The sequence below is a fragment of the Crocodylus porosus genome, unplaced genomic scaffold (genome assembly GCF_001723895.1).
Source record: "Crocodylus porosus isolate Cpor-Errol unplaced genomic scaffold, CroPor_comp1, whole genome shotgun sequence".
In the NCBI taxonomy this organism is placed as follows: Eukaryota; Metazoa; Chordata; order Crocodylia; family Crocodylidae; genus Crocodylus; species Crocodylus porosus.
The window spans coordinates 1,819,590-1,845,409 of NW_017728921.1; the positions used below are offsets into that span (position 1 = coordinate 1,819,590).

The window sequence follows — 25,820 nt, forward strand, 5'->3', positions numbered from 1 at the left end:
GTAGGAGCCCATGGTGTGAGGTGCTGTGCAAACACTGAACAAAATGGCTCCTGCCTGAGAGCTGGGAATCAGCAATAAACAAGAGGCAGCAGCTGGATGCAAACCAATGTGAGTGTAGCAGGAAGCAGTGAGACAGTCTCTATGCACCCCCTGCCCTGCTTCATCAAAGTCACCATCTCTGTCATGCCACCATCCAGGTTTATGGCCAGATCTCCTGCAGAACTCAGTTCCTAGTAAGGTCACTAAACCACATGGCCATATTTAAAAATGTGCCTCACTCCCAGCAGTTGCCACTGGGGAACAGAGGTTTTTAAAATCTGGTGACTGCTTCAGTGCCTAGATGGAAGCTGGGCTCTTTGCCTGTCTTATGCTGAAGGTCAGGCTGGATGGTTCCTTCTGGCTTCATCTGTGCAAGAGTCAATGACAGCCCCACACCTACCCTTAACAGCAGTTCTTTGCAACATTTCATAAGGACTCTCCATGCTCCTCACGCTCATTATGAGTGCTACCGAGGTCACCTCCACTGGAGTATCTGTGTGGAGATAACTCATGTTAAAAAGACTGATCCACCGGGATGCACTCATTTTGCTTAGATAGAGCAAGTTAAGACTTAATAAACACAACATGTTGAGCTTTGGAGTGACGTAAACGTGCAGCCTGTGCAATTAGATAAAGCACCAAGAGACTGGAAGCCCTGGGGAGAAGAAAGATGATGGTTTCTTACAAAGGAAACACTGGGGTTCCTGTACAGAAGGATTTTTTCCATCTGAAATCTTCAGCCCTGTCAATCTGTCTGTATCACTCCTAGCAAATTCACATTGGATGGGCAGCTGCGAGTCATGTGCTGAGAGTACACAGAAAAGACCTGTCACTTCCCATCATTCACCGGGGAAGGACTTATCTCACTGGAGAGCTCTCCCAGCTGGGCAGGGCCCTGCCACTATTTGCACTCTGGCATCTTCCAGAGAGTTTTAAAGAAAAAAGTAGTCCCTAATGATAGGCACTTGGGTCTTGACCTGCGCAAGGGGGCAGAGAGTCAGCTAACCTGTTGCTTCTGCCCACAGGAAGTAAAGCAATGAGCTGAGCTGCCCCAGCTGACTTCACTCTTCCCTGGAAAGCTCAAGGAGGCTGATCTGCATCTGCTTGGGAACAGGACCCATTGGTTACACAGCTCTAGGAGCTTTGTACTTCTCTCACTGGCCTGCCTGTGGCATCTGCATTTCCCTTTAGCATGAGGGAGATGAAAAATGGGGATGGTGCACTGGGGGTCACTTGCAGTCCAGGCAAATCCCAGCAGTCACTGAGAGATGTGCACACACCACACACCTGGGCCCTAACCAGGTGCTAGAGACACAGCAGTGACCCTCTCCTCTGCCCCAACGCCACAGCCCTCCTTCAGAAAGGAGCGACCTGGGATACATCTCCAGGAGCAGGGTACAGGCTGCACACAATCCTCAGGGTGCCTGCTGCACTGAAACATCAGGGCCTTCCGCTTCCCAAAAAATAGCCCCCAGCAACATGAAGGAAAGTCTCCATGCACTAGGACTAGGACTGAGACATTTAGGACACCCAAACACTTGTGGGCAATGCAGTCACACTTGCCACAGTAGCAAGTCTTATTCTACCCAGCAATGGGAGGTGGTGCACAGCTCTACACGCACACAGGACAGCTTCTCTCTTCCAGGCTTTCTTCCAGCTTCTGGTCTGATTTCTTTCTCCCTGGGGGAAATGGTGCTACCTGGACAGATGGGTGCTATTACTGCCTCCCTTGAGAGCTGTCATTTAAAATGAATGCAGCAAAATCTCTCTCAATCCTGTAAGTGAACTTCTAGCATGCCACCACAAGCTGTCCTTCCCGGCTCCCACACAAAGGAGAATGCTGCCTATCCCCGATCTGGTGATGGGTATGTCCCGAGTGAGATGTGATGGCTTCCAATCTTCTGAAGGTCGGGGCATTTAACTGAGAGTGAGTTGCTTTGCTCTTCATGTGATTAGGTTGCCTCTCTGGGTATCAGGCTAAGTCAATTAAGTTGCTTATTGCTGTCTCTGCAGCTTAAAACTAAATTGCCCAAAGTTTGTTTAACACAGCAATTCATTGCTCAACAGTTCAGTGCCTGTGGGGGGAGGTGGAAACGAAGCAGTCTGCTAAGCTAAGAAATACAGAGGGCTGCCTGTGCAACACGCTGCCCCACAGAGGTTGGTTTGGGGTGTCAGGGAGATCCATCTCCAGCTCTGCTCAGCTAGAATAAGGTCTGCAATGCCAGGCCTCTTGGTTGGGGGAGAGGTGGGATGGTGAGGTGAATTCTAGGGAGCAGAAGATCAACAGTCAGAACCATTTCATGGAGATATTCCCCCTGTGGCTGCTCTGCCAGACTCAGTGAGCAAGAAGCAGATTATGGGTCTGATGCTCTCCTCAAATTTGCCTCCCTGGGTACCTGCTGTAACTTGCTGTGTCTATAGGTTTCGGATTTCACAGCTCCCCTTTCATTGATTTGACAGTGGCAGCATGGGTCTGACTCTGGAAAAGATGAAGCCATGGAAGCAGACCAGAGCTGAGCAGCTCGTAGGCAAGAGCAGAGTAGCACGGGTGACTGATACGATGTTCACAGAGAGAGTCAGGGACTCAAGATGCTGGCGGGTTGAGCTCTGAGGAGTTTTGTTGCTTCTTTGACAGAAAGATGCCCAAGGTGGAATCTGTCAAGGATGACAGGCTGGTGGAGCGGAAGCCTGACCATTGAACTGACAACAAATGTATTAGGATAAGGTGGAGCAATCGTTCCCAGGTCAGGCCCTACAGGATTGGCACCAGCCCTTTGTGAAGAGACTGGCTTCAGTGGGAACTTGCAGGTGAAAAGTCAGCGGGTTACAGAACAGACCTACCTCCCTGGGCACCTTGGAGCCTCTTCCAAAGGAAGGAGAGTTTGGAACATCTTGCCATGGATATTCAGGGCTTAGCTTGTACTCCCCTAGGACCCTGGCCAGAGAAAATAGACTGATGGCTTTTTTTCAGCTTCTGCTCAGCTCCAAAATGACAGCCCCATTTTGTAAAGTGCCAAAAGATGCTAACAGGTTTGGCAAGGGAGAGCCTGAATCCAGTCAAAAAGCTCCTTCCTTGTAATCCTTGAAAAAGGTTTAATATTTTGTTCAAAACATGCTCATCCCCAAACTGCTAACCCTTCCCTCTTCCCCCACCCCTCAACAGGAATTCTTCACCTTCAACCTCTTTATGCTCCAGACCACTGCTGGGAGTTTGGGCGGCGGATAGTGGTATCCACCCCCACACCACCTAATCACAAGCATGTCCCTGTACTTCTGGTGGCAATGAACAACCCCAGGACAACAGGCAAGCCACTAACATGGCAATGCACCCAGGAGAGGCACCAGTTGCAGCAGGGACCATGGCAGCTGGCAGAAGGCCTGGGAGCAACCACATGCACCAGCTACCAGAGGTTGGACGGCGACACAGTCTTCCTTGGCATAGCAAAGGCAGTGCAACATGCCAGCAGCAGGAAACTCTGAATGTAAACGCACTCCAAATTCTTCCAGCACCAGCTCACATGTGAGGCCAAGCATCAAGCCTCAGCATTCAATGGTCCTAGCTTAGACTCACACAGTATTCATCCATTAACCACATCATCATGGCTCCAGGGCCTGAAAGCAGCCCCAGGCCATTCCTGACTGGTGCTTTCATTTGCACTGACTGCAAGGGGGAAGGAGACCACACAGCACCTGGCAGGTCACCCTGACAAGTCAGGGCCTGATTCAGCTAGTACTTCAAGGAGGCATCAGGGGCTGCTTGTGTCCTTAAAGGATCTTAAAGAATTGGGGCCTGAGTAAGCACTGAGTCACTGCCATGGCATGGTGCTAGAGGGCAGCCACCCGCTGGGGATGCCATCTGACATCCTGCCAGCTGCACTCAGTAACAACACTGAATACTGGCACCTGAACTAAGGCCCAGTCAGGTCACTGCATCCTGCCCCAGCAGCTCCTCTGCAGTTAGTGACATGTAGAATTTTTCTTCACCTCTTGTCTCAGACTGTGGCACACAGATAAAGAGTTCAATCACACTGACTTACTAGGTCCTGCTGGTGTCTAGCTCTGCCTAGGATGCAACCGTAACGCCAATGTCAGACACACTAGAAGACGGGCAGAAAGAAAATGAGAGAGACTGCAGGAACCACTAGCAGAGAGTCAGTTTGTCTCACTCCCGAGATGGCTGTATTTCAAGCGGTGGCATGACATGAGTGACAGTGATTCAATGGTGTGTTGTAGCAAATTGCAAAGCTGATCACAGACTCCGTTAGCAACCGTTTGTCATGGTGCAGAGTGGAATGGTACTGCCTCCCAGGGAAGGGGTCCAGACACACAAGTATTTGAGGCACTGCCTTTAAACTTGCAGAAGAGAGGGAGGATCAATGATGGGAAAAGACTGGTTATTGCTTTATGGTTGCTATGGCATCTGTTCTCTATATTCTGTCACTCAAGCCTCTGAGACAGTCCTCAGACCAACAGGGCTGCATCCTGCCTCTCTAACAGGCACTCTTCAGACAGAACCGATCGGCAGAGCAGCCTTCTCACCCTGACTGCATACAAGGGAAGACGCAGGAGGCTCATTCAATTCTAAACCATCTCCCGCCCCATGAATAAAGGCAACAGCAGCTCCCAGACAATGAAGCACAGATCATTTCCCAGTTTAACCACTTCAGCCAGGGTGCAGACAGGAGGATTCCTGGGGAGGGGACCCCAAGGTCTCACATGGGTGCAGCCACACCAGAAGTGCCTACCTGCTCACTGCATCATCAAATGGAAACAAGGTGTTAGAACTGAGCAACACCGCTTGGGAATAGAAGATCTGAAGAGAGCAGTCAGCGATTCTCCGCAGGCCTGAGTGCATCCCACAGTACAAGTGTTGCCGCATCATGTCTTCAGACAAGGAATAGGCTGAAGGAAAGTGGGGATTTGCTCACAAAGCAGCATGCCTCACCTCAGTTACTTCCTGTGAATTATTCGCTGGGGACTGTCAGGGCTCCTAGCTGGGCAATCAACATTTTGGTAGCTTTGTGCTAACAGTAAAGGAACAGCACCCCAATCTACCCCACACTGCATCATCAATAGACCATCTCTGTTTGTGAAGTGTCCAGAACTGTGGGGACCTGGTTTCCAGCTGCAGCCCCTAGACCCTATAATAATACAAATAACAGCATCTCAGTGCATCAGTGTGGTTATAAGTGCTTTCCGAAGACACCCTAGGCCAGTGTGAGCTGAAGGGGCTGTGTAAAGAGCTCTTCCGCCACAACTGCCTGAGGCAGCCTTTGCACTATCTAGTCTGTGCATGGAGGGAACTGGACAGGGAGGAACTCAGCCACAACCTTAGACAGGACAGTGCTGATTAAAGGGTTTCTCCTTTGAGAGACTGGGAGAAGTAGCTTTTCCCTCTAGAGCTGATTTGATGATGCCTGTGCACCAAAGCCCTTCCTTGATTTCCCCTGGCATTTTGAATGTGCAAGGAATACAGACCTGGTTCCTGTCCCTGTGACAGAAGCTGCTGCAACGTCTCCTGAAGAAAGTCCACAGCATGGCCAGAGGGGGAGATGGAGATGCTGGAACAGAAGACACCAGAACATCAACCACAGAGGACAAGATCAAGGCAAGGAAAATATAGGCGATGGTGTAGGCAGTTACTGAGATCCTGCAAAGATACGCACCACTGCTCTCTGTTTCTTAGCAAAAAACTACCTCAGGCTATATCTGGGAGATATAGGAATGCGTTAATTGAATGTGCACCTAATAATCTACACCTAAACTTTTTTTTGTTGAATCTGCTGATGGCAAATAATTCATAGTTTTACTTTATGTTCAAAATATATCCTGTGTTGGTCAGGATAGGTGCACTCTGACCCATGCCAGTGGCTTGTGCCATTTTATTTCTGTCCAGACTTGGACAAACACAACAGTATCCTCAGGTAGCACAAGTCAGTCAACATGGTTACACTGCCCATGGCTCTTTTCAAAGGACTGGAGCAGCAAATTTAGGGAGTGTAAAAATCTTTGATCTTATGGTCTCATTTTGTGCTGCAGAAAGCAGGGACCAATCAACAGCCCTTTCTCAAGCTAAATGCTCGTTGCTTTCAAGGGTGAACTTGCCAGAGTAAGGACTACAGGGCTGGGCCCCAAAAGTGTAAAGGGAAGTAGAACACAGTGCCACAGAGCTCATGTTCCTTTCAGCATTAATATTTACAGGAAGACCTCGAATCATGGCAGGAGATGTTATCATCATTTTGACCAGCCGTCCCATTTCCCTCTGCAGAAGGCTCCGTTGGTTATTTGTTTCCCTGCTTTGATTGAACTGCTCTGCTAAAGTCATGTCAGTAATGAAATTTGTCATTCTGCCAATCAAATTGTAAAGAGTGTAATGACCTTTCATTATAGTGAAATCCCCTTCATAATAACATTTGCTCTGCAAAAAAAATATTCTATTTCAGACAGTTTATTTGTGACAACCCATAGCTCTTTGCTAAATAAAGAAACAGGGAGTACATTAAGAGAGGGGATTTTAAATGATATTGAAAATAATTCCAAAAATGCAGGGATAGGAACCAGAAAAGCATCAATGCCTGCTGGTTTATAATGGGTCTTGCAGGTTTTCTGACCTAAACACAGTGCGTTTGTACTCTGTTCATATCAAGCCTGTTGCATCTTTTCCAGGACCATGACATTTTAAGTCAGCTCTATCTCAGCACAGATTTTCTCTGTGTGAATAAATGGCAGTGTCCTTTACTTAGTTATGATGTCATGACAGTGATCATAAAAATAAAGGATGAAGAAAGGGCTGTTTACCAGACAACATAAGAGCAAAGCAGAAAAGCTGCTTGTGATATAAGAAATGCACGGTCCCTGTTCAAATACACCCAGACATGGTCTGTATTGAACCTGCCATCCCTGGCCTGCTACATAGCCTCTGTTTGTAGGAAGCAGTGATCAGGCTCCAACAGAGAAATGTGTTTTTGCCCAGGCTGAATTGCTCCAACTCCACTTAGTCTCTTAGGAATGAGGAGAATGAATCTCACACTCCGCCCTGCAACCTCCTCGTCCTGCGCACGAGCATAGCATCCCCCTCCAGTGACAGCAAAACCCTAGAAAGAGAACCTATCAATACCCAGTGCCCTTACATTGGTCCCAGCATTTCAGCTCTGTGCTCTCAATGAAATGCTTTCTCCACCCCCTCCTGCCTTTGATCAAAGGATGGGTCCTTCTGAGGGCTGGTGTGGATTTCCAGGCTGGAGGTGGAGAACCCCAGTCTGTGTGACCCTCCCCTCCCTGGTTCTGTCATCAGCAATACAAAATCCTTCTCTTCTCCAACTTAGTCAGCTTGAATCCTGCAGGATTTGAATCGGAGGCAGAATGTCAGAGCAGAACTCACCAGCTCAGGCTGGTAGCCTTCCCGCGCAGGGGACAGGAGCAAACCCTGGCTCTGCTGCCAACCCTATGCCGCTCATGACCCAGACAGACTCCAGGGACAAATGGAGCAAAAAAATGGATTTTCTCCTCTCGGTAATTGGATTTGCTGTCGATCTGGGCAATGTCTGGAGGTTCCCTTATATCTGTTACCAGAATGGAGGGGGTAAGGACAAAGCTTTGTTTATTGTAATTTGCTTTTAAAGAAAAAGTAATGGCTTTTTTAAAAAAAATTTAGACTTGGAAAACTTGTTCTTTCTTCCCTTTGCTTGGTGGTTGTTTTACAGCCATGACTGCCTGAGCCAGGCAACTTCAGGGAATGATACAACTTCAGCTTTGATGCATCTCTCTTTTCCATGTTACCTCTACTTGTTTTAAATCTCGCCCCCCCCCCCAGTGCCCTTTCTTCTGCAGTTAGAGGTGTGAATTTCTGCTTTGAGGAAGAACACCATATGTTTTGCAATTAATACATTTAAAATTAAAAAGAAAGGAAAATTATGAAAAAGTACCACAAAGGTCAAATCCTGCTCAGTGGCTGACAACAAAGTTGTCTTGCCAGTTTGTGAAACTGATTCCTTTTGATGCCTTGCAGTTTAAGATCATTATTTCAAACATCCCAAATATTCTTGATTTGAGATTACAGGCATATCTCTCGTACAGTTACAGTCCTTTAAAATAAAGCCTAAAAAGGCTCGTCGTGGAGCTGTCCGTGGTACTTGAATTTAGATGTCTATAAAGCAGCTTTCAGTAGGCTCAACCAATTAATTAAACGTTCTGATTATTTCTTCCTGACAGAAATTAACTTCAAATTAAGTTCAAAATTCCCCAGAATCCTACTGTTAGAAAATGTTTCCAGCAACTGTTTAGTCAATGATCTGTTTTAAATAAGAGTAGAAAAATCTCTTTTTAAGAGTGTAAAAATGTGGAAATAAAGATGTTTTACATTGTTTGCAGAAAACACGGTGGATTTGACTGCCAAAAGTTTGGGAGTTCGGGTGTCATGCTTTAATGTTTGGGCAAATTACAACACAATAATTATGCTATGCTGAAGGCTATAGGCTAGATTCTGATTTCAGCTTCATTCGTGTTGCTTCAAAGCATCTGCACTTCAATCCATGGGATTACTCCAGATGTACTGCAGTGTAACTGAGAGCAATTAATGGCTTGTTGTCAATCGACCTTAAAACATGACACACAGTAGAAATCTAAAGGACGTTTTATAAAAGCATTAAAACACTAAGATGCTGTTCTTAAAAAAAAAATAAAAGCCCAAAAGGGCACAAAGAGAAAGAGTGAACACCTGTGCAAGCAGCAAATGTAACCTGTTCTTCATTTGTGTTCCTAACATAAAATAAAATGATAATTGGGCTTGGACTGACTGGCCTTCCCTTCATGACTTTAGAGAACTGTTAGCACCCTTGTTCAAAGACCACCTCCTAAGCTCCTTCTCCACAGCATACCCTCTTGTTTCATCAAGCCTCATTTCTCTGCTTCTCTCTCAGTGAACCACTGAGGCAACGTAGGATGAGGCAAGTGGTTACACTGGCATCCTGCAAGTTATTTGCAAAGTCAGAAAAAAGTTTTATGCCCTATCCACAGTGAATGCTGTGTTTTGTTTGCATTTCAAAGCAGTGATGATCAGATGGCACAGCCTGGATGAATTCAGAGGGTCAGGGCCTTTGCTTCCCTTGTGTCAGGCAATGCATGCATATCTTTTCGACTCTTCCTCGGCAAATTAGCAGATTCTATAAATAGCCTGACAGAGCAACTGCAGCGGGCCACGTTTCTGTTATTCCATGACCGTGTTTCTCCATGTTTCTCGGACTGCTTCCTGCTGACCTCCAGCAGGGCACACATTGGGCGTGATAGCACTCATCATGTAGTGAGATTGCTAGTGCCCCTGGCACAACATCAGACATACAGCTCAAGAAACAGCTGGTTAACTTCATTTCTAGCTACTATAGGAGACATGCTGGGGGTGCTATTTGTACACCTAATTGTTTGCCTCTCTCCAATCTATCATGGGTGAAGGGTGGAGTTACAAACACTGAAAAAAAAACGGTCACCAAATGGCATCGTCCCTTCCCAGGCCACTCGCAATCCTGACAAACAATGCAACGTTTTGGAACCCCAGAGGGATGTGGGGGTGGCCTTTCAGTCCAGGTCAGGCAGAAATGGCTTCTACCAAAGGTGGAGGGTGATTGCCCCAGCAGCTGCCTGGCAACACCTGTTCTGACTGTAACTGGAGTGTGGTACACCCCCTCTGCCTTCCTCCCCAATGGGACCCAGCATTCAAGCAAATGCCTGTGGCCAGTGTCGTGGCTGCCTATATTCACAACGCAGTCATGCTCAGGATTGGGCCCCATTGTACCAGGTGTTGTACAGACATAGCTGGATTGACCACTGTACTGGCTGGAGCCCTGCCTGTGTCTGTGAAGTGAGGCCATTCCTATAAGGCCAAGCCACTTTCCTTCCATACCTTCCCCTTCACAAACCTGGCTCCACTCAAGTCTTCCCAGCTAAGAAGCCCTTGCACTCTGTCTTTCTGGGGAGCAGTGAAAGGCAGCGATGTTGGACTGTGTTATGTATGCAGTTCTGGTACACTGCCAAGGTCAGAACCAGATTATAAGAGGAAAAAGAGCTCTTTTCAACTGATACAGGGAGTGCTGGGGGCTTTACCTGAGACCCCTATGCCTGAGAGTCCCAGCACAGGTTCAGAAGACCTGGGTAGTTCAGAGACTCATCCAGACTCCGGTGTCCTGATCCACACACAACATGGGCATGACCCCTGTGCAGGTCCCTCCATGCCTTGTCACGCACCTTTGGGAAGAGCAGTAAACTTCCTTGCTCATATTCACTGCAGCCATGAAGTTGCCCACATCTTCCAATGATACCCTTGCCAATGGCCATTCAGCAAAAGGAAAACCTTGCATGCCCACTGGCTGGAACAAGTCAGACCAGCCATCTCTCTGGGTACAGGACTTTCAGTGGAGGTAGGGGGGCCTACGTTAACTAATTCCCCGCAGGATTACTCTGAGGAGTGTAGAAGCAGTTCCAGGTAGAAAGAATCCAGTCAGTACAAGTCTAGCCCCAGTAATTACTGCCCCATTATGAAAAATGCAAATGACAATGTTAATTATTTATCTGGGAGAGGGACAATGCATATTCATTGGGATGTTCCTCTATAGAACCTTTTCAAACCTGAAAGGTGCTTAATGCCTCTTTCCTCCCCATGGTGATGCTGTCTAGCTTGGGGTTACAGCTGGTTCATCTCTTCCTAACTAAAAGCAGGATGGCTTTAAGCCACAATGCAGCCACACAAAGTCCAGAAAGTCCAGCTTTTTTGGAGCTGTGTGTCCCTGCAGCTCCTAAAAAAAACACCCTGATTCCTTAGCGAAGTAAAACAGGGAGAGGAATGGGCTTGAAAACTGTGTCTGCGGCAGTTTGTGAGGGGACGCAGAGCCCTGGTAAGCCCACATCTCTGGAGAAGCCACTTGGGCAATGTTGCCTCTTGGAACCAGGCATGAAATCCTGCTTCTGCTGAAGTTGACAGCAAAGCTCCTGTTGACTTCAGGAGGGCCAGGCCCCCATCCCAGACGCCATCCCCTGTGGCTCTGACATGGGCAAGGATGGCTGCTCGTTCCCGGAGCCTGTATGCAGCACGGATACTCACCCAGCCTGAGTGAACCTGCCCCCCTGCTGCCAATGCCTACAACGGTTTTGCTTCACCCTCTGCAGGGGCCTTCCTCATCCCGTATACCCTGATGGCCGTCTTTGGGGGGGTGCCTCTTTTCTATATGGAGCTGGCCCTGGGACAGTTCCACAGGACAGGAGCCATCCCCATCTGGAAACGGATCTGTCCCATCTTTAAAGGTAAGACACCCCTCCCCACCCCCAGTTTAATTCTGGTGTATGTGCTCAATTCTCTGCTTTGTCCACACAGGAGATGACAGGAAATTCCTGCAACCACAGGCCCAAACCACACAACAATATCTCACCAAAGTATTTTTGCTCAGTCCTCATGGAGAGCTCAGCAGTCCAATAGTCCCTTCTAACCGATTAGCTCACTGGGCTTTGCAGATACCAACTAAGCTTTGCAACAAGCTGGCCAGCAGACTTTAAGCAAACACAGCTCAGAGGGGGAAATTCATGAGCAGAGAGAAATGAACTGATTTGTGCACAGTGACTCACATCCACAGTCAAGATCAAGACCCAGGGACCCTGATCCAGCTCCTGAGATGCTTCCTGTATCAGAGTTCCTCAAAGTCAAAGCAGTCTCCCCAAAGATTTATCCCATGATTTAGTGACCAACATTTGCCAAAGTTCTGCCATTACACTGCATTCTCAGGGCCCCGGTTTTGGGTTCCCGACTGGTAGATCCCCTGCAAGGGCATGATTTCCAGAAGGATGATGCCTCTAGCTGAGAAATAAAAATAGAAGGCTCCAAAGTCACCACTCACTACACTATCCTGTCCGAATGCCATGCGCAGGAACCCTGCCCACACAGCAGTCAGGAGGAACAGGAACATCTCTTAAAGCAATCTCTCACCCCTCACAGGGATTGGCTTTGCCATTTGCATCATTGGCCTGTACGTCTCCTTCTACTACAACACCATCATCGCCTGGGCCCTGTACTATTTCTACTCCTCCTTCACCAGCTCCCTGCCATGGACAAGCTGCGACAACCCCTGGAACACACCCAACTGCACCAACTACTTTGGAAAGAACAACGTGACCTGGAGCAACTTCTCCAAGTCGCCGGCTGAAGAGTTTTATATGTAAGTGCATGTAAGTGGAAGACATAGGTGGGCTGGGAAAATTCCTTCTCTCCTTGGGGTCCAGCCACATGCTAAGATTTGCTGAGCGAAGGACCAAGATCTCAGAGGCTTATAAACACATACCCCACAGTAATTTGCAGTGCTTTGTATCTTGATGTAAATTAGACTGAGATTCTGAAGGGGCAGTCATGCAACTACCCAGGGGCAGCTCATCCAACATGTGGCTCTGACTGCCTGACTGGTAGGTGATGGAGAAGCAGGTAATGGCTTGTAGCAAATGGCTACCCTAAAGGAGTCTAGACAGACGAAACCTAACCCAATGTAATTTCTGCTGGTGGAGTTTTACACCAGATTCCTGCAGAGCTAAAACTCCACCAGACTAGGCAAACTTGCCCTGGTTTAGGGGCTTATGTCATCTGCCTGCTCCTTTGTTTATGCTGGTGTAGTACTTATTACACTGCTATAAATGTATTGTCTGTCCAGCGCTTCAGTGATTTGTTTGCCTAAAGCCGCTACCCACAGTGAGTCAGGAGCTGAGCCTAGAGTTCAGGAGTTACCTGCTACTAAAGCAAGCTCTCTGCAGGTCTGCTGCAGCTCTTATGGTCTAAGCTGGGCACACCTGGGGCAGAAACAGATTCAGCCAAATGACAAAAGACCCACAGGTGACAAGACTAGGATGTGCCTTCCCCTTCTTGGATCAGCACCTAATCCTGGATTTCTTTTGCCGCAGGAGGAAGGTCCTTGAGATTCAGAAGTCCAGTGGCCTGTATGATGTGGGTGGGATCCGCTGGCAGCTCCTCCTCTGCCTGCTCCTCATCTTCACTATTGTTTACTTCAGCCTGTGGAAAGGTGTGAAAACCTCAGGGAAGGTAACCAAGCCTCCAACTCCAGCTCTGCCCAAAGGCTTTTCTGACAGTGCCCCATCTCAGGAGAGCCCTCACCCCCTGTGAAGAGGACCCACTGCATAGCATCCTTGCTCAAAACAGAGGGTCCTGCTGTGCATGCTCTGCCTCTCCCACACACACCAGGAGCCTGGTTAACCAGATTCAGTGATGCTGCCTGACTTTGCAGTAGAGGGGCACTGCAAATTGCAAAGGGTTGTCTAAACCAGACTGATTCCCTTGCATGTTAGGAGTCACCCAAACACTAAGTGTATTTGGGCACTCAGATCTGATAGGTGACAACCTGCTAACAAAGAGGAAAGGCAAAAATCCCCCAAGGGATTGTAACAACCTGCTCTGCCCTCACGGGGTGTAAAAAATATAGGTCATTCTTTCCTGGTAGCTTCCTTGCTCCATGCAGTGCCAAAATCTTGCAGGAATGCTGCTTGCTTTCAGCCCACTGCTAAAGAACAGCACAACTCCGTTATACAGAACCCCTGTGGGACCAGGAGAAAAGCTCATTAAAAGAGGGTGCTCGCTATAAAGAGGCTAGTCAATTTGCTGCATCTTAGTAATGAAAAAAATTGGCTCCTACTGCTGGGATTGTTAAAAGGGGGATGTTATAAACAGGGTTCATTATAATGATGTTGTGCGATAGCATCCCCCCAACCAGGTTGTGTTAATTTGGCTGGCCATTCCAGTTCCATCACTGCCAGCGAGGCCTGGGGTGTCTTCTCTGTCTGTCTCCAGCTGGAGTCTACCTCCCTTGTCCCTGCCAGTGACATCCGGCCCTGCTTTCCAGGTGGTGTGGGTGACAGCAACTCTGCCTTACGTTGTCCTCCTCATACTACTGATTCGGGGAGCGACTCTGCCTGGGGCATGGAGAGGGGTCGTCTTCTATCTTCGACCCAACTGGGAGAAGCTCCTTAGCACTGCAGTAAGTGTTAGCAAACAAGTCCCCGTCAAGGGCTCTGCCCTGTGTAGCCAGGTGTTTGTTGGGTGTAGCCAAGTTTTGAGGAGTCACGGAAGAGCCTGTGAGTCAAGCAAAGAAGGGTTAAATGCTCTGTTTTGGTTTTATACTAGAAACTAGCATAAACTTCAGCACTGGATTGATGACCCTAGAGAGATCATGTGTCTCTCAAGGCAGGCAGAAGAGGAACCTGCTAGCTCCAGGCACTCCCCGGGGTTCATTGCCTTGTCCACAGCAGGGAAAATCAGATGCACAAGAATACTGGCTGCAGTGGAAGCTGTCCCATGATACAGAGTGGCTGCTGTGTCATAGGACACTGCTCTGAGTGTGACATGGGTGTGAAAATGTCCATGAGTGGCCTTCCCACTACAGCGTGGGGCTTGAGACACAAAAGACAAGAACTGGCAGGGAGATATTGCTAGAGCAGCACGCCAGGGAGAGAACATTAGCCACAGCATCACATACTTTAATGAGAAAGTAGGTGTACCTGATGCATCTCCCAGCCTAGTAATCTGCTCCAGCCACCTCAATGGACAATGGCCTTTAACAAGGAGCTTGCTCACACAAGAGTCAGCACTTGCAAGTCTATTGGGCACATGCCCGGCCCAGACGAGAGAACCAGAGAGTAATGGGTTTATTATTCCTGCACAAAATAGCGGCATGCTAGCCACGATCTTGGAAATGCAAATCTTTAATTGGATCACCCATCTCATTTGCTGCCGGGTTCCGTTCCTGCCGCGTTCTCGCCCGCCCGTATAAAGCTGGCCTGACAATAGATTTCCTGTCTGTAATTAGCACAGAGCTGCACTTGAGCATTTTCATGAAAGGTAATCAGCGATATGCTCTCCAGTTAGAGCCTTTCATAACAGAGACAGGGCTAATCATTCAGCAGCCCTCCCTTTTCCCAGTCACTGTGAGCACAGCTGGAGCAAAGGGAAAGTTTCAGGGCACCCCAGGAAGCAAAGCTGCCACTGCCCAAACGCCTGGGTGTACACCCTGTGCACCATGGACCACTGGGCAGGACCTGCCCTGTGTCTGCTTGGGAGCTGGGCTTTCTGGCTGAGCCCAAGCCCTCAGGAGACACCTGCAATCCTGCCTCCATCCAGCTTCTCTGCTTGCTCTGCCAGGTTTGGGTTGATGCTGCTGCCCAGATATTCTTCTCCTTGGGCCCTGGATTTGGCGTTCTTCTTGCCTTGGCCAGTTATAACCACTTCAACAACAACTGCTACCGGTAAGAAGCCAACTGGGGGCTTTGCTTTGGTGCCTTCAGCATCCCAGAGGCTGGACTCCCCTGCTTCCACACAACACCCGCTTGTCTGCCTGTGGGAAGTCTCTCAGGTGGTGTTCCAGCTGCTAAAAAAGTCTGCCCAGCTCTGTTTACTCCTAGGCAAGCTGAGTTATCCTGTCCAAACACAGCTACTGCCTCTAGCAGGAACCCTCTTGCCTCTGGGCCAACAACTCCTGCAGCTAGAAATGCAGGAACTTTTGGGAACGGCACCCGTCCCAGTCACTCTCCCCCTTTCTGCCTTTCAGGGACGCGATCGTCACCAGCGTGGTGAACTGCCTGACCAGCTTCCTCTCGGGCTTTGTCATTTTCACAGTGCTGGGCTACATGGCTGAAATGAGGGACGTGGAAGTAGAAGATGTAGCAAAAGACAAAGGTTTGCCCTCCGTTAGCCTTGGAATAGTCCCTTCTGCCCTCCAAGATAATGGATACTGGTCTGCAACCATGTGTTGGGGGCTGGGTGATTAATGGTCAATCCTGCAAATCCAGATCCTGAGCTATGCCCCTGGCTTTGCTGTATGAACTCTGGCATAGGCGACTGGTAGGAGGGACACAGGACTGGGGAGTGTTCCCCCCATGACAGGGTCGTCTTCTCTGCCAACACCAGCAGCAGCTTCTACAGGTGCTCGCCAACCCTGTCCCCAATGCCAATGCCACCACTGGCTTCTGCAGGTGCCCCCCCAGACTCAGGAGGTACCAGTTGCCCATGAGCTCTGGCAAGCTGTGTCACATTCCTGTGCCTCGACTATTCCCATCTAATTCAGCAGAAGGAAAAACTACCTTCTTCACAGGCCTTAAGTAATGGTTGTCAGGGCAATGACCTGGCAGCTCAGGTGGGGGCCTTCCCTAGGAGTGACCAGGCACTGAGGGGGCTTTGGCACGAATGGGGACAGAAGCCCAGGCCTGGCAGGTGTGAGTAACAGAACAATCTTCACCTGCACAAAGAGGAATGAGGCACCTACTTCTTCTCTGTGAGGGTTGGGCACTGAACTGCCATTCACTCCTGCCTTGGACAATCTTCTCCCAAGAGCTTTTCTAACATGGCACGAAAATCCCCATACTTCTGCCAGTGGGCACGAGACAGAATTTGTCACACAGGACCACATTCAGAGCAACTGGAGAGCAAGGAATAACCAGCATCTCCCTTCCAGGTCCCAGCCTGCTGTTCATTACCTATCCCGAGGCCATCGCCAACATGATGGGCTCTACCTTCTTTGCCATCATATTCTTCCTCATGGTGATAACTCTGGGGCTGGACAGCACGGTAGGTACCTTCATGATCCAGGAAAGACCTAAGTGCCCGTTGCAGAGCACCCTGCCCTAGAAGGATTCCTCCATGGCCAGAACTCTGGTCAGTGCTGGGCATCTATCCAAAAAACAGGGCCACAGGCTGTGAAAAATACCCTGTTGCTTCTCCTCTCAAAATGACCCATGTTCAGGTTATTTCAATGGGCCTTTTACTCATTTCTGCTCTGTATAAGGCTGATTCTGCCTCCCCCAGGTCCCTTTATTAACTTCAAAGGGACAAGGAATTGGTCCTAAGCGATAATCCCTGAGGGGTGGGTAATCCCTGGTGTTACTCAGCCTAGTGATGCTGCTGACGAGCCCCCAAAATGACAAAAGAAGTTGACTTTTCTCAGAGCTGGCTAGGAAAACAGGGACAAGCACAGCAGGATGGGTTTACATAAAAAGGTCCTTTCTGTTTTATGATTTTTATTTCACTCCAGCAATTATTGTAAGAGCCCATGATTTTTTTTTCATTTGAAAATAAGATGTGATGACCCCTAATATTATCCAAGGATAACATCTGTGCACCATTCTCCAAATTTGGGGTTTGATGTACAGTGTGCAGCCAGGGAAAGGCCTTTGAAGCTAATCAAAAAATGAAATATCCAGAAAGAGTCTATGGGGTTATCGTGAATTTTGCACCAAGTGCAGAATCTGAGCCTTTGTTTTCTCTTTCTGGCTCCCCCACGGTTTCCTCTGGTTCCTGTGCAGTTCGGAGGCTTGGAGGCTGTGATCACAGCAATAGTGGATGAATACCCTCACATCCTGGCAAAGCGGAGGGAGCTGTTTGTTCTTGGCCTCATCACCATGTGCTTCCTGGGTTCTCTCACTACACTGACGCACGTGAGTATGTCAGAGCGTGGATGCAATGCCACCTCCTTCTGCTGCTGGACCTTCATACAGGCTGCCTGGGAAATGCCCGTGGGAGAGCAGGCTACTGCTGACATACAGCCCCGCAATGGGAACAAGCAGAGTATCTTCATCTTCCACAAAGGCATTCGCCAAATTTCTGCCGCCGTCATGCTGTCATTCTCCTGGCTTGAGAAGGTCCCTGGGATTCCTTTGCAATCGTCCCTACTCTCCACTACCCTGGTTCATTTTAAGTCCTTTGCTAAGTTTCCCACTTTGCACTTTATTCCATTTTGCAGATCACACTAACCACCAGTCCCAGGCCAAGTTACTGGGCAGCCCCTACAGCCCACATAACCCTGTGGTTTGCTTGTTGCTTCATAGCCTCTATGTAACCACACTTTCTCCCTCACCCAGACCTAATTAGCTTCCTTAACAGTCCTTTGTGTGCAATTTGGTCAAAGGCTTTTCCAAATTCCTTATAAAGCCTGGAGCTCTATTAGCCAGCTCCCCAATCTCACTGTTTTACTGACACACTCAAACGGAAACACTCCAGTAGACTGGTGAGCCCTGGTTTTCTTTTTCAGGCACCAGGCTGGCTTGTCCTGGCAATGTTCAAAGTAAGGCTCCCCACTTCCAGTTTGTTTTTTTTACATCTGGTTTTTCTCAACTGACCCCAGCAGATTCTCTTAGACTGGCTTCCTTCACTCAGCCTTTCTTACAGGACTGCACCTGCAGCAATATCCCAAGGAAGAGAAAAGTCTCCTTCACCTAAGCACCCTCAGTCCTAAGCCCCACAAGGGGCTTAGCAACTCCCCTCCAATGTATGGATTGAATGCTTGAAAAAGCCAGCTCAGTGGAAGGAGCAAGAATCCAGCATTGCCCAGTCTACCCAAGAGTCACTAACATTACAGCCAGCTTGCATTTGTCATTCCAGGGTGGGGCATACGTTGTAAAACTACTGGAAGAGTTTGGCGCTGGATGCTCGATTCTAGCTGTAGTGTTGTTAGAAGCAATAGCAGTGTCATGGTTTTACGGTAAGGAAACTCCCTTTGGACCCCTCTGTTATTAAGTGATGGCCCTGAACAGCCAACAATCTTGACCCTTCAAATGCTTGTGCACAGGCTTCTCTGTGCACAAGACCTAATAGGACTTATTCTTGTAGCCATGTAAGCAGTCTTGGCTAGGCTAGAATGAAGGACAGTCTCTCACGAGCCTGGCAGTTGTGAGCTTTCTCCGTGAGTTCTCTGTAGGTGCTGACTCTTCCTTGCCGAGCAGTGACACAATGTTTGTGGTCCATTTTCTTCCGCACAGGAATTCAGCGGTTCTGTAACGATGTGAAGTCCATGCTGGGCTTCGCCCCAGGGATGTTCTGGCAGGTTTGCTGGGTGGCCATCAGCCCAGCCTTTTTAGCAGTGAGTATTGTTCTCCCAAGCTGGGGCTCAGCTTGCTAACTTTCCTTTAGACACCTAACTAACCATGCACGTGCCAGCTGGAATGCTGACATAAGACCTGACAGATTTTGGGAGGACATCTATAGCACAATATGACCTATGTAGTAACAGCTGAGGTAACCTCCATCTAGCTAATATAGAGAACACAGGCTGTGAAGATGCAGCAGCTATGGTGGATCAGCTCAGTGGATGCATTTGCACTTTAGCACAGGCTATCCAAACCCTCTGGCAACCCTATGAACTAAAGCACTTGCCATCATGTCTCCACTGCTTTCAGTGCCTGTGTTAGCAATGTCAAAGCAAGCTTAGGTCTCCCTGCACCCACCACTCACCCTCCCTTGCTCCCCAATTCAGTCACCCTTGGGTGTATAAGGAAGGAGGGCTGTTGTTTATGAAAAGCCACCTCCTTTGTTTTCTGTAACCAGAAATCAATAGGAAGTTTGCTAAGTGGGAACATGACATTCTATCCATACACACTGAGACTATGCACTTGTCAAATAAAAAGGTTGCACAGCACATATTGATCTGCATGATCTATATATCATGGGCCACAGCTCACAGTTGGCAGCTGCAATTCAGCTTGAGTCAATGAAGTTATGCCTTCTTACACCCCCAGTGATTTTGGCCCTGTCATGTCCCTTCTATAAAATAAATCCATCTACTCTAAAGATTGCAATGTATCAGCTTTACTGTGGCCCAGCTTGCCAGACAGGCTATTTTAAATGCAGCTCCAGTGCTGCACTGTGTACTGGATCCATCACCTTTGAAATGCCAGCCTTACACTGGACTTCAAAGAATGCCCATCTGTAAGAGAGAGGACATACTAATATCACCTGCCTTCCAGGGGGGAGAGGGATTGTGAGGATTAATAGCTGTTTTAAGGACTTGAGAGCTTAGGTTTTAGGGGCAAAGTACTATAAACAAGGCAGAAGGAAAATGAATGACTGATTTACACCAGTGAGAAATAACCTCAAAGGGGCAAACTCTGAGAGGTCTTCCTCTGATGAAAACTTGACAGACAACCTAGATCAGAGCTAGTAAGGAATGTCTGTCTGGAAAATGTTGATTTAAATCCCATACTGGCCTTTAATAACTCAGCATGAGTTTGTGAGTTTGCTGGATACCAGTCTGAGAGTTTGTGAGATGCTATATACCAATTTGCTGGCACCAGGGAATTAATCCCAGCTAAGAAGGCACAGATGCACATGATCCTGGTATAATCATGAATGAGTATTACAGGGGAGAAAAAAACATGGATGCTGTGTTGAATGGAATTTTAGTACATCATTATATACAGTCATTTCTAAATTACCAAAAAATGCCATTACCCCATGAATCAGGGTGGATCATGTGCTTGTCATTGGCCCTTGGAATGCAGGTCTTGAAATCATACACCTCTCACATAGCTCTCTTGCTCTGTTAACAGTTTATAATAGTCAGCTCTCTCCTGGACCAGCCACCACTCATGCTCTTTGACTACCAGTACCCAGAGTGGAGCATCTCAGTAGGGTACCTCATCGGAGCATCATCTTTCATCTGCATCCCTGTCTACATGGTGTACAAACTGGTCTGGACACCTGGATCTCTCAAGCAGGTCAGGAAGAGCAGGATGTGATGTTATGCAGTCCTGTGTTGTTCAGATATTGCAGGAGGCTGGGAGCCAGTGTTGGGTGCAGTGCAATGGGAGAAGCTAGGCCAGCCTCACAAAGGAGTTCCTTATGCAAATACACTCTGACACAACTGTGGAGTTACAGATCTAGGGGAAACAATACCACCCCTGCACAGCCCCCTGGTCTGGCTTCCCCATATTCATGAGTCCAGGGTTTGGTCTAGTCACCTCCTCCCACCTGCTTGGCTTTCTCTTCTGCTTCTGCGGGTGGAATGACCTCCTTTTACTGACTGAGAATTCTGCTCTCAAAGCAGCCACTGACCCCTGTCTTGTCCCTGTGCTTCTAGCAGGCAATTCCCAGATGTAAGCCTCTCCTTCCCTTTCTCTCATATAAAAATGCTCCTGCCAGCTTCAGGAAAGAGTTCCCTTCAAAGACAAGAGCCCAACATGTAGCAAACCTATTGCTGCACTAGAGCAGAACCATTTGATGGTGGCCCTTGCCTCCATGTCACGGCCCCTGGACCTAGCTGCTCAGCTGGCTGCCAGGTTCCTGCTGTGAAATGAGGGTCCAAAGCCAAGCAGGTAGTGACGTTACAACAGTGTGTGTAATGTGATGTCATTACAAAGCAAAGTGGAATTTATTATCTGACCCCGAGGTCACAGACCTCATCTCCCCATCCACAAGGCACCCCTTCCTAGCACCTGACTGCACCAGACGCTGAGGCTTTCAGTGGTAGATGGTTGTGATGGGAAAGCTAAATCACCCAGCTCAGGTTGGATGCTCACCAGAGCTGTAGAAGGTAACCCATTTCCTCCTCATCCCTGCTAGCGTCTGGCAGAGTGCATTCGGCCGGAGAAAACCATCCGAGACCAGCCAGCAGAGTCAGTCAGTATGTCACCTGTCCCCTAATTCTACAGCCCAAAGAAGGGAGGCGAAGACTGCCAGCCAGCTCTGTGATTAACAACATAACACACTACATGGACAGGGAGAACAGCTACGATCATGATTTGAATTGCTCTCTTGCATCTCTCCCTAAAACCTGTGCACACTGGTCAAAGCCAGCTCAAGACCTGAAGCACACAGCAGTGCCACTCTCTGCAGACTGTTTATCCATGCCATAGCAGCTGTACATGACCATGTGTCTCAGTAAAAGCCTGTACTATCAGTGTCCTAATCATATGTCTAAGGGTCCCGATCCAGTTCCTATTGAAGGCAGAGATGATCTCTGCATCAGCTGCAACGAGAGCAGGATCGAGATTCACCTGTGTCTGAGTTATCAATAAAATTCTAGTTTGACCAGAAGTCTCATTGTCATGGTGCGGACAGCCATAGTTACAGAGCAGACTGTGATCCTTCCCCCCACATCACACCCCCATGCCTAAGGCATTGTACTGGCCACAACATGGCAGCTGCTTCCACACCTGAACCTCCTGCCTAAGTGCTAACTGACAGCATGAGGCAGATCTGTGGTTCAGGCTGGGAGACCCAAGATAACCACAGACTTTGGAAGCACAATACCCCTCTTCCAGTCTCAGGCAGGCATTTTTTCTCCAACCGCACATATGCACTTTCCACACAGTGGAACTGATTTCACTGCTACACTTGGATGCCTCTACAGCACTAATGGTCTATCCTGTGTTATATTCCAACTTAAATCCATTTCTCTACCATGAACACCTCCAAATTGTCTTTCCTGTCCTCTTCATTATCCAGGAGATCTCTTGTTTAGAAATAGATTTGCCTTTCCCCTTCCTCTTCCTGCAGTGAAGTCATAAGGTGCTTTTTAGGCCGCTACATTATCATAGTATACCTTGACCCTCCCTGAGAGACATTTGTGTAGCCTGGTATATTCTGTTCTGTCCTGGCTGCCATTGGAGCAGACACATGGATATGATGGACTCCAGAGTAGGAACCTCTTCCTTCCACCAATGTAGGGAAGAAAGTAGCAGGGTGAGGAGGGTCAAGGACTTGCATGCTTAGACTTTTTTGCAATTTGAGCCAAATTCAACTGGCACAAAGAGTGCAGTAGGTTGCATGTGGAAAATAGGTTGATCACAAACTGAGGACAAGGGGTAACGGACTCTGACCTGCAATGCAGTGCTAGCAGATTTGCAAAACCTAAGCAGCTCATGCCATGAAGGGGCCCAGAAGCAGGGTGGATCACAGGGATAATGACTCCCAGGATAGCCTAAGATGAAAGATGAGGTTGACAGTGATCTCAGTTTCCCTGCTGTATCTAACGAGGGTGATTCCACTGACTTGGGTGAACTTGCTCTGGATTTGTGCCATGACCACTGGAGAAGCTCCTCTACCTTTTCTCAGGCATATGTGCAGACCTCCTTACATAGTGGCTCCTCCATCCAATCAGTCTGACAGAAAGAATGCCATGGGAGGTGCACCTGGGACTGCATTGAACCCATTGTTCCAATATCAAAGTCCCCTTTGAAAGAGAAAACAAAGCACAAGTTGTGAGCAGAGCTCATTGAAGGGAAGCAAAATAGGCTTCCATCATTGCTTGCTTGTTTGAATTGAGAATAGTTCCAGCTAACGTGGGAGGAATTCCTTACTGACAAGTCTGATTCTAAGCCAACTTCACAATTCTTCAGGTTTCAGAAGGGCACAGAGCTGCAAGTGCCTGCTACAAGAATAGGACTGTTCTGTTTGACATGACTACGTGTGAACAGGTTTTGCTGAGAAATGCCATCGGTCGGTCTTTGGTTCAAATGTACTGAACGCCAAGTGCAAAAACTGTTTATTCAAAATGCAAGTGACATGGGGAACAGATTAGATGGTGATTATTATGAGATAAGCCTAGTTATGGATCTGGGCTCTGACGTTTTCAAGGGAATTCAGAATACCTTGCTGGCCTTTTTTAAACACTGTTAGAGATTGGATTAACTTCTACGGTGGATCTAAATTTGTACTGATAACTAGCCAGTGCATGGGGTAGAGGCAGGTCCTGTCAACAAATGCCTGTAACTCAGCTTGCAGCATCTGTCCTGTCTTAGCACTTAATTATCACGCCACTAAACTGAGTGCCTGGGGGGACATTCCATTTAAAGGTGATTCTCAAAGCCATCACTCACTAAACTGTCCCAAACATGACAATGCTACATTGTGCCCCTCTAGTCATAGATCGCAAGTCACTAAAAGCTGATATTGTTATCCCATGTTAGAGATGGGTACACAGAGGGGAAGTGACTTCTCCAGACAGCACAACAAGGGCAAATCCCAGACCGGGCATCCTGCTCCCTAGGCCAGGCTTCCCAAACAAGTAACAAAAAAGGACAGATAGACATAAACCATAAACACATGTACATATGCAGGCAAAAAGCTGAAGCTCACTATTTCTTCTATTTACACACCTAGGCTCAAATATAGATGCCCATTGTATCCCACAACTCTGGCAACATCATATTTATCAAAAATGCTCTCCCTAAACAGTCAGACAAGGTTCTTTGGGTGAATCTGATATCTTTTATTAGACCAACTCAATACTTGGAAAACAATTTTTAAGCAAGCTTTTGGGTTCAAAAACCATAGCATCTTGGATTTCAGTTTAGACACTCCAGTAAGACAGGAGTGCTCCTCAGCTATTTTATTTTAAAAAAGCAAATACTAAGACAAACCATTGGTAACTCAGGGTGTTACAGGAGTCAGCACTGCCTGAAATTTGATAGTGACCCTATCTGCTCCAAAACCACAGGCTCCTACAACTAGTATGGCTGGCAACTCTCCAACAGTGGTTGGCAGTACAGGCCCTAGGATACACAGTTGAGCGCTTCTAAATCCAACCAGCCATGGGCAACAAAACACATGCACCCCGCACATCACTGCAACACACCTGTATTCACAGTCTGCACAGATGATCTGGGATCTCAGCAGTGCACCTTTATCATCATCTATTACCTTTTTCAGCCTTCACGAGACCTTGTTGTCCCCATCAAACACCTTACAACTCCCAGGTTTCCTACTACAGCCAGTGTACTGTCATTGATCCGTGTCTGTGGCATGTCTTTCCAATGCAGTGTGTTGTTATTCTTTGCACAATTTTCAATCTGCCATGCTTGCTTATAAGTTACTTTCCCTTCCCCATTGTGCTGACGGCTTTCTGCCTTATTTTCTTTTACTGGATAAAATGAAAATAGGACACAAAGGTGATGAAAGGCAGTGCTGCTGTCGTGACAATGTCTTAATAAAGTTTATATAGTCCACCAGGCTCCTACAGCATTCTGTATTATTTTGCTACCTGGTATCTTGATGTTTATAAATTAAACCTTGCTATTAAAAAATATCATTTCATTTATAAATCTGCAGGCAGCAAGCTTCTTTTTGCAGCTTTCACTCTAACAAGCTATACATTTTCATTTCTGACAGGGCTGTGAAACCATTTTCTCATAAATGCCAATATTAAACTTATAATAAACTTCTGCAAAGGTAAATCACCCTAGAACTGCTATGAGTTATTCATAGCTATTTTGCAAATAGTTCTTTATGACGGTTAATTTCCAAGCATGTTTCCTTTACAAACAGACTTTGATCATCTTTGCTTGTGCTTTTCTGTAAACCCAGGGTAGACACGTGGAATGAGAGCAGAAGGCTGTTTTAGAACAGCTTCTCTGTACAAATGCCGGGTACAGTTTGCTAATAAGACTGATGGTGATAAGGATCCTTTCTGAAAGACAACAAACAGAACATGCCTAAGACTGATGCCAAGAACAAGTGGATTCTTACTGCAAGGCTCACTCTCTCAAGAGAACAGAAAACCTCACTTTCAATGCACTAGGAAGCATCAGAGAAAATCCAGATGGAGAGTGGTTGGGGAAAAAAAGGCATAATAGAGGAATCACTTGTAACAAACTCTCTTAGTTCACTGAAAAATTAACCTTTCTTGTACATGTGCTATTCCCTTGGCCAAAAGGAGAGAATTCCTGATTGCGTCCTTCCAGACTACGAACCCGGGCATACATGGCTCCAGGCAGGCGGTAGGAGTCTGTCCCGCCGAAGCGTGCACCTCTGCGGAGCAGAGCAAGAAGCAGCCGAACACCCGGGGCTGCATTTGGCGAAATGGCCGGGTCCGGTGCACGTGCTCCCTTGCACCGCCGTGTTCACATGGAGCCGGGCCAAGCTGCCCAGTGAATCTGGATTTAACCTAATGAACCTGCCATCAGACTCCGTATCAGACAGCACAAGCAATGCGGTGAAGCGTCCCGGATGAGGATAGGCAAAGGCACCGTTCTGCTGTTGTCCG

General features: G+C 47.8%; 1 protein-coding gene and 1 long non-coding RNA gene across 2 annotated transcripts; one reads left to right on the top strand and one right to left on the bottom strand.

Moving 5' to 3' along the window:
• On the bottom strand, positions 1-24,747 carry LOC109312606. Its single transcript, XR_002101871.1, has 4 exons — positions 24,479-24,747; positions 5,518-5,600; positions 4,985-5,180; positions 1-532 (listed from the first exon to the last, which is right to left on the bottom strand). It is a non-coding gene; the product is annotated as an uncharacterized LOC109312606 (long non-coding RNA).
• LOC109312605 (sodium-dependent serotonin transporter-like) lies at positions 7,327-21,920 on the top strand. The gene is made up of 13 exons (XM_019538679.1): positions 7,327-7,621; positions 11,194-11,328; positions 12,014-12,233; positions 12,964-13,102; positions 13,917-14,051; positions 15,212-15,315; positions 15,618-15,745; positions 16,521-16,633; positions 17,368-17,499; positions 18,443-18,542; positions 18,820-18,920; positions 20,386-20,553; positions 21,398-21,920. Exons 1-13 carry the CDS (start codon positions 7,402-7,404, stop codon positions 21,476-21,478), a joined length of 1,776 nt encoding a protein of 591 aa, XP_019394224.1. The 5' UTR covers positions 7,327-7,401; the 3' UTR covers positions 21,479-21,920.
• Positions 24,748-25,820: the final 1,073 nt, after the last annotated feature.